We start from the raw sequence: 18,797 nt of genomic DNA on the forward strand, positions 1-18,797 counted from the left end.
TCAGATTTTTTGTTTACCTGCTAAAAGTGGTAAGAAATTTCAACTCCTAGATCGTCTGTAATCATACGAGATTTTTTAATTAACTCCGTAGTGACTCCTTCTGCATTCTTGCGATAATTCTTAACCCCCTCCAAAATATTTTCAATATGCTGACCAATGGCGATGGGGTCTAGTTATAGTCTTCATTTGCAAAATGTTTGCTGTAGCTTCCAGCAACGTTGAATATTTAGCAATTGTCATTAAAGCAAAGATGAACATCGGCCTTGTTATAGCAGCACCCAGTTGATACGCAGACTTTCTTGTGGAAAAGTTTCCCTGAATTGACAACTTTTCTAAAGCTTCCATAACTTCAGGAAAATTTTCTGAAAATTTCCTGATAGCCATATATTTATCCCACCATCTTTTTTCACATAATCGTGATATATTGGAGCATAATTCTTGCGTGTCGTTGATTCTCGAAAAAAAAGTTTGTCACATCTTTTATGGTGGAAATAGTATTTCTTATTTCTGGAACCTCGTTTAAATCATTCACAACAAGATTTAACGGAAGAGGAAGGGTTTTTCTCGTTGGGTTTTTCCATCCTGTTCATCATAGAATCGTAAGGGAAACTCATTCAATTCTGTACCAATTCAATGCTTAACGCTGTGCTTACTTCATTGTATCCACGATGAAAAACGCAGGCCTTATGTGGAAATTTAGAGCATAATTACGAATTCGATTACGCATACAATTTTGTATTTTTATTAATTGATTTTTGAATATTTCTCCTTCGTTATGTAGCTGTTAGCTGTAGGGGGCGGGCAGCTGCCCTGATTTCCATTACTCACAGGAAAAAACGAATAGGGAAACTGAGTGCAGTTCGCAAAACAGTATGTAAACATTCCATACTGTGGTGTAGTGGTCAGCAGTGCGCGCTACTATTCCGCAGGACATGGGTTCAACCCAACATCAAAAAATAAAAAAGTTTTTTTCTAATACCGGTTGCCGCTCGGCAGGCAATGGCAAACCTCCAAGTGCGTGCAATGACAGCTTATAATAAAAATACATTCGCCGTTGGAGTCGGCGTAAAACTGTAGGTCCCTCCATTTGGTGTGACAACATCAAGGCGTACGCCACAAATCGGAGGAGAAGCTCGGCTAAACACTAACATATTCTTAAGCATCAATCTATTATTATTAATTTAGTTCAATGAGCTGAAGAATTCCAAAAACAGTAAACGGGTGTGGTGTAAGCCTTATGATCGGTTGAAAACACTATCCGTACAATGAGCGGTAAAGCATGGGGGCGGGTCTTCCATAGCTTGGGGCTGCTTCCGAAAATTTGGCAGCTGTTATGACGACCTTCTCAGCGAAAATTCGGAAACAAGTGTGAAAAAAATGTGTTTGGGGTCATTTACATTCTAACAATATAACGACTCCAAACACACGTCCCGCGCTGCTACTCGCTATTTCGAAGAAAATGCCATCGAAAAGTTGAACTGCATAGCTCAATCGGTAGAATAAAATCCGATTGAGCATTGGTTGTAAATTTTAGACTTCAAAATACCAAAAAGCTTCCGCACAAACTTAAGCTGAGATCCCACGATTACCGCCACACACCAATTATTGCCTCATTTTATGCCCCAATAGTGTCATTTCACATTGAATTGACTCATGCGGCAATAGAGGCCGATTTCGTGCTTACTGTGCCCAATCAGATACAACCCGGTTGCGGCAATCGTGTGATAGCTCGATTGGCAATCATGTGGCAATGAAAATTTCAAAATTTCGGCAATATTTATTGTGTTCTTGTGCGGCAATTGAAGTGAACAATACACAACAATATTTAGGCTGTTTATTAATAATTTACTTTTTTTCTCCAAATTAAAAACCATTGAATTGTTATAAAAAGTTTAAGAAATGTTTATAATTTTTGTATAAAGTTTGACATTGGATTTATGTGGTTTTTGTTAGATAACGAGCTATGGTTTTATAGGAAAAAATTAGCATTAAACAAACAGAAGAAAAAAGTCAAGACTGAACAAAATGTTGAGGTGCTATTTTTTGTTGCGAGCTGTACATATAATTATAAAATTTCATTCCAAACATAAATTATATAAATTCACAGCTTTCCTTTAAATATACATAACTATTTTGTACCAATTTTATTTGTAATTAATAATAAAACCTCTACGTAACAAATAAAAAAAACTTGCAACTTGAACTCCACATAGCACGTTGCAGTTATCGTCGAAAAGTAAAAAACTATACACTCAAACTTCTAAATAAATGCGTCAGTTTTCATTGGACTCAAGGTTTTGTTTCTTTGCTTTCAAACAACAACAAATATGCATAAAATGAGCCCACAATATACAAAGCAGATGCAATTTTCTTTTCTTTTTTTTTTTGTTAAGAATACGCCATTTTTACACAACAAAGGACACAAGAATTTAGAAGTCAGCGCAACATCTTATTGTCACAATTGCGGCATGCTCGAACAATCGTGTGATAAGTTTGGGGCAATTCTTTTCTTCTTCTTTATTGGCGCGTTAACCGCCTAAGCGATTTTGGTCGAGTCCAAAACAGCACGCGAGTCATTTCTCTTCTGTGCTAACTGACGCCAATTGGAAATGCCAAGTGAAGCCAAGTCCTTCTCCACCTGGTCTTTCCAACGCAGACGAGGCCTTCCTCTTCTTCTGTTACCAGCATCGCGTACCCGCGACGAATATTTTCAGAGCAGGAGCGTTTCTGTCCATTCGAACGACAAGGCCAAGCCAGCGGAACCGCCGAATTTTAATTCGCTGCACTATGTCTATATCGTTGTAAAGCTCATACAGCTCGTCGTTAAATCGTCTGCGGTTTTCGCCATCACCAACGCGTAAAGGTCCGTAAGTCTTTCGCAGAATCTTTCTCTTAAAAACTCCAAGAGCCGCCTCATCAGATGCTTTCATTGTCCATGCCTCCGCGCCATACACCAGCACAGGCATGATGAGTGACTTGTAGAGTGTGATCTTTGTACGACGAGAGAGGGCTTTACTTCTCAATTGCCTACTCAGCCCAAAGTAGCACTTGTTGGCAAGAGTGATTCTCCGTTGGATTTCAATGCTGACATTATTATTGGTGTTCATGCTGGTTCCCAAATAAACGATGTCATCTACTTTTTCAAACTTGTAACTGTCAACAGTGACGTGGGTGCCAAGACGCGTATGCTCTGACTGTTTGTGTGATGACAGGAGATACTTCGTTCTATCCTCGTTCACCACCAGACCCATTCGCTTTGCTTCTCTATCCAATCCCGAGAAGGCAGATCAGACGTAGCCCCTGTTTTTACCGATAATATCGATGTCGTCGGCATACGCCAGCAATTGTACGCTGTTGTAAAGTATTGTGCCTGAGCGGTTCAGTTCTGCGGCTCTTATTATCTTCTCCAACATCAGATTAAAGAAATCACACGAAAGGGAGTCCCCTTGTCTGAAACTTCGTTTGGTATCAAACGGCTCGGAGAGGTCCTTCCCTATTCTGACGGAGCTGGTGGTATTGTTCAACGTCATTAAACACAGCCGTATTAGTTTCGCGGTGATACCAAATTCAGACATCGCGGCATAAAGGCAACTTCTCTTCCTGCTGTCGAAAGCGGCTTTGAAATCGACAAATAGATGGTGTGTGTCGATCCTATTCCCGCGGGTCTTTTCCAGGATTTGGCGTATTGTGACCTATGGTGGATTAGCCAGGCCTAAAGCCACACTGCTAAGTTTGGGGCAATTATTGTCATTATATTGCTTTTCGCCAACTTGCAGCAATGAAAATTGTTTAAAAAGAGGCAACCGTGTAACTGTACAGAATTTGATTGGGACAATTTTTTTATTTTGCTCCAATACAGCACAATAAAAATTGTTTCAGATTGGTGCATTTGCGGCAAACGTGTGATCTCAGCTTTGGAGTAATTTTTCTTAGAGATGAGGCATCAATGCGACAATGGCCCATTGGAAATGCTAGTAACATTGGTCCCAAGTATGCCGAACCACCATTTTGCGAGTTTATACTTTCATTAGACATCTTTTGTTTAAAATATTTATCTTTATATTGAAAAACTAATATTTTTCGTCCGATTTCTGAAAAAATATATTGTAGGATGCCTTAATTTAATAATATATACGTCCGCTTCGTTCAAGAAATCTTTTTATTCTGGTTGAAATATAAATTTTCACAATTCAGAAAAACTTATTCGTTAACTTCCATTTTCAACGAGTCACGTACGCATGCTCCCATTTTACATACATTCAACAACGCGTCACACAAGTTTACGCCCCCTTGAACATAAGTATTTACATACACACATGCATTTATCAGAATGAAACATACAAATTTACATAAAAAGTATTTTACAATATAAATACATATAAACCAGAACAAGACAACATTCAACAAGAAACACAAATGCATACATATAGGGGAAATGTGAATGAGAGCAAAATGTATTCAACAAAGTGTGATTGAATTTGACATTGCTCTCAAAAGAACCATCCTATAAAGTCAAATTGAAAAAATTTTGTATGAATTTTGAATCGATTGTTTATATTTTTTGGCATAATAGTACCTTAAAAGAGAGCTTACCTGAGTTGTCAATCACACCTTGTTTAATACACCTTGAATGAGAGTGTGATAACGAACTTTTATGTTGGATCATTTGAAACACAGATCACTACAAAACATCATGCACAAGTACAAAATAATACAGTACACTACCATACATGCTACAATATACCCCTTATATTTTTGTAAATCAGACACCTAAGGAAATATAATAATATCTTATCAATTAATACTATTTAATTTATTGATTTGGGTCAAATTCCTGTAAAATTGTTTGTTGTGTTGGAGCTACTTCGGCCGTTGAAAAAAAAGCGAAAATAAATTTTCGTTTTCCCACCTACAATAAACATGAATAGCATTAACATACATATTTACTTATGTGTTTCAATAGACATTGCAAATCATAATTTCATTGCACAATAACAATTACGCACATAAACTCACAGTTAATATATATATTAAATCACATTTAACAATCATTTTTCTCTTAAGCACAACATCATTTAACTACAGTTTTTTACATTTTGCTTCATTTGTTTCGTTTTCACTAATATTTATATCTGCCTTTAATTACTGCTGCGTAGGCGTTGTTAGTGCTGTCTACGTCCTCCTTAAAATTCATCACGTTATCCAGCTGTTGTTGTATGTGAAGGCTTTCTAGCGTCATTCTCCTCCCTTATCCAAAATCTTCGTGTTGTCAAAGTCAGTTGTGTGTTCGTTTTTAGTTAAGTGTTGAGCCAGCGCTTTTGTCATCTTCTTGTTTCACGCGTCCGTTTATTCGTTCGCCTAGTGCTCTTTTCGTTGTGCCTACGTAGCATTTGTTGCAGTTTTAAGTTTCGTTGCCATTGCATTTAATTTCATAAACTACTTTATTTTGTTGCTCCTGATTGAGAATCTTGTCTTTGGTTTTTGTGAATATTCTGTTAGCGCATTGTGTGGCTTGTGAGCATATGTTATTTTGTAATTTCTTATTATTTTTGTTGTTGTTGCAGTAGCATACAAGTTCCCCAAAGAGTTTTTAGGGAGTGTTGCTGGAGTGACAGTGCTTGGCCAGATATAAATCTGGGTCTTTCCGGTTAAGTAGACCCGACTGTCGTGGGAACGTCTTATATTATTGTTCGTAGTGTTTGGCTGTTTGTTAGTCCTGGGTTGTATTTGGACAAATCTAAAAGACAGGTATACTTTCAAAACAAAAAGTTAAATTTTTTAATTTGTGGGCACACCTATATTTTATATATGATTCTATTTGCAATCTCTTAATAAATCAATAAATATAAGTGTAATTAATTTTCATCAAGTGCTTCAAAAGTCAGACGAGGAATAAACATTTAGATTGCTGAAATAGAAAACAAAAAAATAAACTGGGTTCAAGCTGTGCAAGTTGTAAATTTTGAGCAAAGATTTTGAAAGTTGAACTCACTTAATTGGGACGCTCAGAATTTAATGGCATCCCCCGTTTTACCAGATTGGCTCCGGTTTTCGAGATAACCGTACTTGAAAATTTGATTAAATTTTAACTATTTTATAAATAACCCTCAGTTTTGAAGTTATTTTACTAAAATCTTGCACATAACGGTTTTTAAATATTACCTTAAATATTTCTTAAAATTATCAAAATAGGTTTACTTTAACATACAGCTCCAATACAACTGATTACTCCGATATGTGTTTTGCGCAATAACTCTAACTTCATATCTGTATAATAAATTGTATGCGTGCTATATGTTAAAGTGAACCTATACTAAATTTGTTCCTGTTTAACTGGTTATAACGCAAAAAAAACGTCTCTGAACAATCAGGAGTGAATTTTTAGCAACATGTTCACTACAATATTCAAAAACGCCTCCATCAATTCAAACGGTGTTTCTAATGGAATTTCAAAGATGTATGTACATATTTATGTATGCTTATAGATAAAATGTCACAGCTAAGGTAATATCAGAGAATGTTAATGTAATGAGAAGGCGCAAATGTTAAGTAACATTTTTTCAAGTACTAATTTGAAGATCGGAGATGCGGTAGTTCACCACTAAGATCAAGGAGTTCGCCACACCAATTTTAACTACCATATTCTATGGTGAAGTGAGAGGTTTGTGGTGGATGCTGCAAAAATGTAGCTCGTTTTCTGTTTTAACTTTTTGTGGTTATTCTGAAACCAAAGGAAAGAGTGGTATTTTTTAATTTATTAAATTTAATTTTTTTTGTTGTTTAAAAAGACATATATCGCTAGCTTAGAGTGAAAAGCTGCTAAGTGCCTTTTAAAAAAGTTACAGGAGAGGAAAAAAACTTCTTCTAGCCAATTTCTTCAAGCATTTCGCAAAACTTTGAATACAGCATTTTTGCTTCATATGAGTGGTATTTTTTATTTATTAAATTTAATTTTTTTGTTGTTTAAAAAAAACATATATCGCTAGCTTAGAGTGAAAAGCTGCTAAGTGCCTTTTAAAAAAGTTACAGGAGAGGAAAAAAAATTCTTCTAGCCAATTTCTTCAAGCATTTCGCAAAACTTTGAATACAACATTTTTGCTTCATATGAATCAGAGGGATTCGATCTTTATTAAAAGATTTCGTTCTATTACGGCCTTATCGGATTTTCGGTGCTCTTTTTAGACTTAGCAAATTTTTCTTTCATTGAATTTAAACGAGAATAAATAAATACCTTTATCCTTTTCGACACAATACATTTTTAATTTCTCTAGCCTTCTGTATCGAAATTTGAGTTTTCATAAAAAGTGGACTTAGCACTCTAAGCTAGCGATATGTACATAAATACGTTTATAAGTATGTTTGCATATGCAAATCCATCATTCAATGAAAATATTTATACCTACATATGTAATTAGAATTTTCTTTTGCAACAAAGTAAAAGGTACGAAATAAAAACATGTACATATTATGTATGTAGAAATTTAGGCGAAATAAATTAACTTTTGGACCTTGACAAAATGTTAAAGTCTATAAAAAAATAAACATAAAAACAAATAAAAATATCCGCTATTACGAAAACAAATAAAAAAATTTTACATTGAAAGTACATATACACAAAACTTAAAATTACACAAGCATTAAAAAATTTAGAGACATTACTATCGATAGTGTCGGCATTTTCAATAGTTTAGGCCACGACCATCGATAGTTTTCCAACTCTAGTGGAAAGTACTGTCAAATTTTGCGATTCATAATTCAAGTGTTTGGTAAAAAAAATATATAGTAGAACTCATCTGCTTTTTGTAAAATTGTCTAAAATATTAAATTAGGCGAGTGCTTAATCTATGTTATATATGGACCACACTAAAAGCTCCTTTTCATATAAAAATTCGTACGTGTCCCACCTGTGACAAACGTTGTACACCCGTGACAGAGGAATTTCGGTTTTTTTTTATAATAAAGCAATAATTTTTGTTGTTGTTTTTGGCTTTGTTTGTATTCGTGGTTCTTTGTTTTATTATAAGTTCACACAGAAAAGTCAAAGAAATTCGCAGAGTTTCCGTAGAATATATCTGCTCCAAAAAGTAGGTTCTTTTTTTCTTACCCCACCCGTGACCGAAGAAATGACTCATTTTTTTCATATACNATTCGTGGTTCTTTGTTTTATTATAAGACATCAAGTTCACACAGAAAAGTCAAAGAAATTCGCAGAGTTTCCGTAGAATATATCTGCTCCAAAAAGTATGTTCTTTTTTTCTTACCCCACCCGTGACCGAAGAAATGACTCATTTTTTTCATATAAAAGAAAGCTGGTATTTGTTTCGTATTTTGTAATAACTCACAAAATAGTCGATTAGGTGTAGCTTTATTAAAATGTAGAATTGTTGAGTACTTTATACTTAAATTTAAACAAGAAAGGAGAATTTTTCTGTATAAATGTCGCACCCGTGACGGTGGAATCGCCCATATCATATATGTAATAGGGATGTGCAGTATATCAATTGAAAGAAAAAGCTGATTAATAGAAACATAATTATGTAATTCATCAAAGAATAATAATTTTTCATTAAACAAAGTTAATAATTTATCGATTATTTATATGGTATTAATCAGAATCTAATTAATTTTATTAATCAAAAAACTGATTAATTATAAAGCTGCATAAATAATTAATCACTTCTAATTACTAAACAAAAATCTACAAACATCAAAACGAAATACTTCTGCACATACATACAAATACTACAACTGGAAACATACAGATGCCACGTTTACTTTTCCACGAGCTCCCGCTTCTATCGAGCGAGAAATTCATTCATAAAAGCAAAAACTTCCATTCATAACCTCGCGCGCACCTCGCACACTTGCCCCGCTACAAACATGAGCCGTCCACAAGTTGATTTTCGTCGCGGCGTTGACAAAATCTTAAAATCTCAAATTTTGTCAACCACCGCGGCGATCGGAAAAGTCTCAACAGTGTAAAAAATCCCCCTTTCCTTGGCTCACTTTAGTTGTCTAAACACAATATTTTTTCTGCGCGCTACAGAAAACGGGCAACAATGCCGACAAGTGCGCAGAATCCCTTCACTTTCGTTTCCCCCGCCTTGCCCAGAATTCTTCCTCTTCTTCAACTTTTTCACAATCCGCAGAAAAGCCAAAAAATCAATTTTGATCACAAATTATTATGTTATTTCATTTTATAAATATATAAAAAACCACCGCACGTAGCCGGACTCGAACCCAAACCGTNTTTTTGATAAAAAATAGTGATTATTTTATGATTTTTATTTTTTCCCTCAAAGCTAAAAATTATTGAGTTTTATTTTTTACTTAAGAGTAATGATTATTCAAAAAACTCAAAATATCCTTTTCTGAGGTAGCGACAATTTAATAAAAGGAATTAATCCCGAAATTTTTAATAATAATTACCTATAACTGATTATTATTTTTAAGCGAAAAAAATAAAGTAATGATTAAATGCTTATTTGGTTTTATAAATCCATATTTTGGAACGAATGGATAAAAGGCTTGATGCCAGGAGTTCCCAGTCAGAAATTCTCATCTTTGGCACAAATATACACTCATATATTTTTTTAATTAATTTAATTTTTTATTTAATATTTACATACATACACACACTTTTCAAATAACACTTTAAAATTCACTTTTCATATAACGACAACTGCGCGCTTATAAGATTTTTTCATTTTGACAACTTTGGGCGTTAGTTGATTTTCTTTCATTTTCCCCTTTCCCATTTTTTAACAATTTTGGCGCATTTCTACTTTTGACAAAATCTAAAAATAGCCAAATTACATTTTTGGTATTTTTTTTACCATTTCCCCGCTTTTCTTATAAAAAATCTAAAAATAGCCAATTCCCATTTTTAGCCTAACGGTATATCGCAAGACCAAGTGCAAAAAGGTGAAAAATTTCATCTCTTTCTGTGGTAAACAATTTAGTTTGGTGAACTCTCGCATCTCAAATATTTATTTTGGTGAACTCCCGCATCTCAAACCTTTCAGAATTTAGTAGTACTAAAAAAATTAACATTAACATTTGCGCCTTCTCATTACATTAACATTCTCTGGTAATATCCCAACAAGCAAATTAAACTTAAAGAAAGCTTTTTTAAAGTTTTGTATTATAAACGCTTGAAAGTAAGCGTAATATAATCGAAAAGGAACCTTGGTTATAAGCGTAGAAATATAAACTTATAATAAATGCTGAAAAGAAAGCTTTTTATTAGCGTAAAAGTGTAAACTTATAATAAAGGTTAAAAGAATTGTTTATAAGCGTATGAATATAAACTTACTAAAAATTTTCAAAATAAAGCTTTTTATAAACGTTTTTATAACTCTTTATTTAAAGATATTTCATTAAAAACTCATACATAGATTGCTTACTATCTAGAAACTAAAAGAAATGCGAATTTTCGGCGGACTCATCTACTGTCGCGAAAATATAAATAGGGAAGAGACATTTTAGCATTCAAATTCACGATAACATACAAACATTAAGCATAAAAAGGTTAATTATTACATCTTGTTGCGTGCAGCAGCTTTTAATTACATGCGGTTATTGGCAAATTGGAAAAACGACATCGATGCAGCTATATATTCCGCTTCATCGCCGCCATTCTCATTGATGGACTTTTCTGAAAAAAATTTAATACGTTTTTAATTGAATGTTAAAGTAAGCAAGGATAAGGAGAACTCATCATTTTATGTTCAATGTGTTCTTCCGCGGACTTCACTATTCAAATTTATAATTTCTTCACACTGTCTTTTTCACTTTTTAAACGCGACATTTCCGCCTATTTTTACCGCATTGGTTTTATATTATTTTTTCTTTTAATAATATATGTATTTTAAAGAACGTAAACACGTCACTGACAATTGAAAAAATGTTCGATGTACTGCTTCATGTCGTTGGCATTTGCATTTCATTTTTAAGTTTAAGTGATTTATAAACATTCGCTCTCAACACTTATTAAAGGTTTATTTGAAAAAACTTTTAATAAACTTAATATTAAAAACGCTTATTTAACGCTTATTATAGCAAACTTACTTACTGTAAGTTATTTTTAAAAACATTTACTGAAATGCTTGTTGGGATTTTACCTACGAATGCTTCAGTTGCTTCGTGTCATAATTGTTTTTGCTTTTGCTTGTTCTGAATAGTCAAAGACGTCGATAACGATGTTAATCGGAGATTAGTGTCAACCAGGCTTTGAGCAAATGGCCCTTAGGGTTCTGTTAAACTAATCCAGCACTATACATCTGTGTTGGTCTCATCCCCGTTTGATTACATGGGCCTAAATCTGTTGCAAAGTGCAATCTTTTATTAATAGCTGTGAAAGAAAAAAACTTCTGTTTTTACCAAAACTCAAAAATTCATATCTTACAAAAAACCAAAACACCTCCGTGAAAATTATAGGATCTTGTAAGAACATGCAGGGGTACTATGCAAAAAAAATTTTGCCCAAAAAAATATTAGGTTTTGATTTATTCAGTTTTAAAAATTTAGCAATTTTGATTTTTTTTTAATACATTTTTTTAATACATATACATATTTGTATAGCCCGAAGTATCCTCTTAAAAACGAGTCCAAGATGTTTTTTGTAGCTATAATAGGTTTCGAGGTATTCAAAAAATTGACTTGAAAAACTAAAAATTTTGAAATTTTGAATTTCGCATAACTTTTGCAAACATGTTTTTAAATTTTTTCCTGTTCGTGGAACTTTATTATAGATTGAAAGAAAACTTCTGACCAAATTTCATCCAAATCGAAAGAGGTAAAGTCCAGCCATTGGTCGATTTCACACGGATTTACCCGCCTTCAGCTGAGATGTTTTTGGACTAAAAATTACGCTCAAGGTCGCAGAATATTTATCTTTACAAGTTGGTTTATTCTGAAAGCACACCTCTTGTTAAGCTATCAAATTATTCGTAATTGTTTGTAGAATACAAAACATTCTTAAAAGGTTTTTAAAATGAAATGCTTCAAAAACTATACGCGATAAATCCAAAATTTTTATAATTGTGAAAAGTAGAGTTACACACTTTTCCTTACTTGCCATTTAGTTATTTTTTAAAGCACATTTTATTTACCAACTACATATGAAGTGTACACATAAGTACCAATTGCACATAAAATTTCAAACCATTATATGGGGTGCTTCAAAATTTATGACAATTAATTTTTCATAACTTAAAAATTACATAAAAACCTCACTTGTTTTTAATATTTTTTTGAATTAAAATATCTATAACTCCAAAGTTATGCAAAAAATTGATTAAAATTTTTTTGAGGCTTCAAGTATATATACAGTATCGGTCATATCTATAGCACGCCATTTCAAAGTGATATTGTGTGCAACTTATGTTTATTTATTTATTTTTGAGAATTTTCAATTAAAATACAGTTCTTTCTCTAACAATCCCCATGTAAAAACAAGTTTAACAATTTGTAGAAAACTTCAAAAAAGTTCAACAAATTTTCACCTAAATTTCAAACTTTTTTCTCGGAAGTGTTAGAATTTTTTTGAGTACACAGTTTTTTAGCCCCTGCAATTTTAGTCTGATAATGTGCAAATTTCAAGTGGCTACGAATTACCGTTAATTTTTTAGAATTTTTTTCGCCAAAGGTGTTGCGGATTTCTTCCATATACAAATAAATTGAGTTTATTCATTATAATGCCAATGCGATAAAAAAAATTCTAAAAAATTAACGGTAATTCGTAGCCACTTGAAATTTGCACATTATCAGACTAAAATTGCAGGGGCTAAAAAACTGTGTACTCAAAAAAATTCTAACACTTCCGAGAAAAAAGTTTGAAATTTAGGTGAAATTTTGTTGTACTTTTTTGAAGTTTTCTACAAATTGTTGAACTTGGGTTTATATGGGGTTTGTTAGAGAAAAAACTGTATTTTAATTGAAAATTCTTAAAAATAAATAAATACACATAAGTGGCACACAATATCACTTTGAAATGGCGTGCTATAGATATGACCGATACTGTATAATCAACCAACTTGATATAGTTTACAACAATGAAAATAAAGCTAAATAACATAAAGGTTACCTGTTTTTTAGATTTGCATATATATATATATATATATATATTCGCGTTACGTATGGCTAGTGGCTACTGACTTTCGGCCACTGAGTCTAGTAGCGGAGTTTTCTATTTTCCGCTTATGACGATTTTGTTATTTGTTAACATAAATATTTAAACACATAAGCGCAAAATTGCCAATTACTTCGAAATATTCATGTCAAAAAAGTAAATTCGGATGTCTGCGCTTTTCTGTATGCTGAGATTAATCGCTATACATAATACAAATTACGATACTGGTAGCCATGGCCACTAGACCAGCACCTAGACCCCAGTCGCCATGCATAATAGGGTCATATGTTTATTAACAGCTGGTTCGTACCTTTTTCCCTATAAAAAAATAAATTGTAGCAGAAAATTTTATGAATTCTACTTACCCGGTTGCGTTATACCTTTCGACAGCGGGCTGATTCAAAATTCAATAAATATCGAACAGCTGATCAGTTTACCAACTACCAGAAAAATTATCAAGCTTGCCACCACGATAATTCGGTAATCGGTAAACCGCTAATAAAAAAATTTTACACAAACAAAAAACATGGGGAACACCGAGTTACCGAGTACCAACCTCAGGGTGGAGACCCCTAGTATTTCTGATCAGGATTTCGAGTTCAACTTTTCCATTTTCTCCTCTCTGCAGCCTTAAACCGCATCCCGTAATACAAAGCTGTGAAATTTAATATAATTAAAAAATAATAATTAAGGTAAAAAGTTGGTAATATTGGTAGAACACACACTTGCAACTACACAGGTGAGTGCTTTAAGAGAGTTCGAAGCCTACATTTGACCAAAGAATCTTCCAAAGTTAAAAAAAATCAAAGTAAAGCATGCAAAGCAAGCCGACATTTGGTCAGTGCCTCGAGGATAATTTTTGTATAAATATTTTTTTTCTTTTCAGCACAAAGAAGTAACCGTTTTGGAAAATAAAATTGCATCTGGACAAGTGGAAGAATTGATAATGCAAGCAGAGAATGAACTTATATTGGCAAGAAAAATGCTGGGATGGAAACCGTGGGAATCTTTAGTAAAGCCTCCACCACCAAAACAGTGGAATTGGCCACCCGCTAAAATTGTTGATCCTAAAGTGTAATCCAAATGCCTTAAAATAAATGCGATGATTCTAAACCCCATTGAATATTTTTAATTGTCAAAACCAGGGCACGAATCACGTACAGTGACGAGCAAAACTGTAACATGGTGTAACGCTTTTTATATCAGCCGCCACTCTATTCCAAGTTCTAACGACATTCATACTTTTGTTGTATATTCTTATTGGTACCCCTGTACTTCCTCTCTCATAACGAATTGAAGTCAATCCAACAACAATAATAAAACCAGTAGACAAAAATGTAAATTAAGGCATATGTTACAGTTTTGAACTTATATATTTTTAATAACTTTTTTACAATTTTCACGAAAAAAAGAATTGTTAACACAATGTTCAGTATACTTTTGCTTTTTTTAGTTCCTGGATGCAATTTGGCATACCTTATTTGTATCTCTATAAAAATTCTGGAGGTATAGCCTCCCATATATCCTTGGTTTGCTTTCATAGCTCATGTACTCCATTGGACGGACTTGGATACTTAGTAAGCTGCGCTTTTAGTTGATTTCACAAATTTTCGACGAGATTCATATCCGCGGATTGTGGAGGTCATTTCAAAATAGCAAATTTTTGCTTTTGCATCCAGTCTTTGCGAACATGTGCAGCATGTTTTGGGTGATTTTTCAGCAGAAACTCTCATTTTTTCGACTTCATCTTGTAAATTTTGTTGAAATATGAACAGATACTGTTCCTTACGCATAATGCGTACTAACGGACTAACAATATTTTTGAAATACAACCCTAAAGTATTATTGACCGACCACTGTGATTCACAGTTTGCCTTACATGATGCGCTGAGGCTTAATGTGGGTCTTTGATCCAATACCATGCCGGACCATCTGATTGAAAGCGATTAATTTAGTCTTGTCAGACCAACTAACCTTCAATTAGATCTTAAAAATGTGTTTTTTTTATTGCATTCTGTAAGGCCTAACATATCCCAATAGGCAACGGTCCGGTATTAGTGCGATCCGGCAAAATGCTACCACTCTCGCACATTTATTTTGATCAAAATGGTTTTTTCTTCTTTTATTAAGCCTTTGCCTCGCTGTCTACTGATTTGCAGCGCTACTTGCTACTAAGTTCACAAGATATCGGACCGTAATATTTTTTAGCAGACTTCCTTTGTCCTTAATAACTTTTTAGGCTATATTTTTTCTCAGTCTTAACATTTTCATGTGGCGAACTCCACAATTTTTTGTCACTTTTCCTACGGTCCCGCGTTTCCGCAGTAAATATATTATTTACATTTATGTTTCCTGATTAACCATATTATTTACTGGTAACCGCTTGTTGAATAAATTACAATACAGAAAAAAGTGATCTGACTTCCAACTAATGAAAAGATAATTGTAAAATGCAAAACTGAGAGTGAGTGCATAACATTTGCCTTAATTTACATTTTTGCCTGCTGGTTTTATTATTAATGTTGGATTGACTCCAAATCTTTGTGAGAGAGGGAGTAGGGGTGTACCAATAAGAATATACAACGAAAGTATAAAAGTCGTTAGAACTTGGAAAGACAGCGGTGGCTGAAATAAAAAGTGTTACACCATGTTACAGTTTTGCTCGTCACTGTATGACGATAATCGTCTGACGATCTTGTGTTGGCGATTGTGTTGCTTCACGAAAACCACCAAATGTTTGATCAATTTTGCTTTACGTAACAGTTTGAAATACCACGTAGTATTAAATAAACGTGCGTTCTTGCACGATAGTGAATTCAATATCGTTTATAAGAAAAAACAGGTACATATTTACATATTTAATTTTTTTATTTTTACCAGTTTTTTAAAGACTGGAATTGAAGAGATGGCGCTTTAATCCTTTATCCTTCCAAGAAAAGACATATGCAAAAACATTTTTTTATATTGTTTCTGACAGTCATTTCCACCAATTTGTTCAATCCATTCCGGCAATATTAGGTCACTTGCAGAACAGCAGGTTATCTATATAACTCGAAGTCGATAAATTGGCTTGCACAATCAATGGTTAGGAGTAAAATTAGAGTTAAGTCGTTAAATATTTAGCCCAGCAATTTTCGAAGGTTAACTTGCTAACTCTACATATGTCAATTCTGTCAGTAACAAGAATACAAAAATTTAAAAAATGCACGTATTCATTTTCCGCCTTCAAATCTGAGGTTTCGGTCAGTCTCGCTTAAATAATATATGCGATTTAAATGCACCAAAAGTGTGCAGTGAAGAAGTGTCGCTGGCCAACTACCATGGCGTGGATTTGATACATAAATGAGTACATATTCAGACCAAGTAATATAAGGCCCTCTTAAAGCTGATGTGCTTGGACAGGCATGGGTATTGATCCACCCATTGCGAGATATAATTTTATTTAATATTTGCCATTCTTTAGTTTTTCTGTTTGTATTAGAAATTTGTAGTATTTAATTTCAAATAATAAATATAAACAATCAAAACAAACGCCAAAAAATGGAGAATGGTGCCTACTTAATTTAGAAATCCCTCAGGTTGTTTAACTCTGAGCCGATTATCAATGCTGCAAGGCATTGTCGGGTTTAGGAATTTAAAAATTTAACTCGTAGCTACTGAACTCTGTATTTATGTATATATTTAACTCTAGATCTTCTGCAAGTGGACCTTAGTATATATCCTCCTTTGGATTCCTTAACGAAGGTGGCTATCAGTAGTGGACTGAAAATTGCGCGAAAATTGAACTAATTCATAATTTTAATATTTCAATTAACCACCGACATAAATCCAGACTCTTTGTCAACTGACACGACCTATATTATGAGATTTTTGTGTTTACTAAAACTCACCACCGCAGGACGGTGTTGTTGTCATTACCCGTAGAGAGGTTCCTCTATTTATCAACAGCGATTAGATATGTTGATATGTAAGGGTAGCTGAACCATAAGAATCAGAGACCATAACGATTATAAGAAATAAAATTAAATATTGCTTTATAATTATTACCGAACAATGGAAAAGTTGTTTTCGTCTCGCGTAAATTATTTTCGTCTTCTCATAATAATTATATGGGTCTTTTATTTTTGAAGTGAAACTTCTTTCTTTGGTTGGTTGGGAGTAAATTGGCAAATTCAACAGAAATTGCACACGGAAATGGTGCAATGGAAGTTGCACACGAAAATGGTGTAACGGAAATTGCACACGGAAATGGGTGGGGTTGAAACAAGTGCTTCGTGAGTGTATGCACATGCTATTAATTTAACAAAAACTTGCTAATAAAAGGATAAAGAATAACACCTAGAAAAAGTCAATACGAGAATGAAAGTAAAGGTGAGTACGTACATAGATATAGAGAAGGATAAAGGCAAAGGTAAAAATAAAAATAAAAACAAGATGCGTAAAGATAAAGGCAAAAACAAAGATCAAGGTAAATTTAAACACTTCACTTATATGTATAAGGGCAAATGTAAAGGGGAATATGTATGTATGTAGATGAAGAAAATGATAGACATAAAAGTAAAAACAAAGATAAATATAAAGAAAAAGATGAGGATGAGAATACCGATAAAAATAAAGATGAAGATAGAGGAAGAAAGATTAAAATAAAGGTAATTATAGAAAAAAGGATATAAATAGAGACACAGGGACTCAATCTGGGAACTATTTCGGGATTTTAGAGATTTTTGGGATTCTCGGGACTTATCGATGTAATGATCGATACTTTTATCGATTTTGATATCGATATTTTTATCGATTTTGTTTACGATATTTTGAACGATTTTGTTATCGACATTTTTATCGAATTTGCTATCGATGTTTTTATCGATTTTATCGTTATTTTTAATGGATTTTGTTTTCGATATTTGTATCGATTTCCGTAACGATTTTTATCGATTTTGCTATAGATATCGAATTTGCTATCGATATATTTTATCGAATTTGTTATCGATATTTTGATGGATGTTACTATCGATTTTGTTATCGATAGATAAGTACAAAGCGAAACACGATTTTTGTTAGTCGAATCCAGGGTAAAGCAAAATCAGATGTACATATATGTGTATGTATGTATCTTATTACATTAAACGAGCAAATCTTGTATAAATATATATCTATATATCCATAGCGTTCTCGGAAACGGATCTAACGATTTTGATGAAATTTTATACACAGATAATATTTTGGATTCTAAGGTTATCTGAATAGGCACTATCTCCGAGAAGACGCGTATAAGGTTGCCACCTATTAGAGATTAGTTACAAATGAATTAAATATGGGTATCAAATGGAAGGTATTTTAAAGATCCCTAATTCAAAAATATTTTTGAAACTCAGATCAGACGAGCCTATTAGTACACATGTTAAATAAATGAAGAACTGATCGGAATATACATACATATTTTTAATAGGGTCGCCACTTATTTTGAATCGCATATTTATTTAATTTTTTTTATAGAAAGGTAAAATATTACTATTCATGGGTACCAAGAGATGGTTCTTAAACAATGCTTTCCCTATATACAAAATAATGTCCCTTAGGATAATAGTCTAAGGCTGCCACTTATTTTCGATTCTATACAATTTATCTAAAACATCGAAATATGGATATCAAATGAAAGGTATTG

General features: G+C 33.2%; 1 protein-coding gene across 1 annotated transcript in view; it reads left to right on the forward strand.

Annotated features, from left to right (window-relative positions):
* ND-13B (NADH dehydrogenase (ubiquinone) subunit ND-13B) overlaps positions 1-14,250 on the forward strand; it is a 30,427-nt gene extending 16,177 nt beyond the window's left edge. The window contains exon 2 of the mRNA XM_017623499.1: positions 14,019-14,250. Coding sequence (XP_017478988.1) covers positions 14,019-14,210 — 192 coding nt within the window. The 3' untranslated portion in view covers positions 14,211-14,250. The remainder of the gene's footprint in view (positions 1-14,018) is intronic.
* Positions 14,251-18,797: the final 4,547 nt, after the last annotated feature.

Source organism: Rhagoletis zephyria, unplaced genomic scaffold, assembly GCF_001687245.7.
Source record: "Rhagoletis zephyria isolate East Lansing unplaced genomic scaffold, Rhagoletis_zephyria_1.1 Rzeph_scaffold_03221, whole genome shotgun sequence".
NCBI lineage: Eukaryota > Metazoa > Arthropoda > Insecta > Diptera > Tephritidae > Rhagoletis > Rhagoletis zephyria.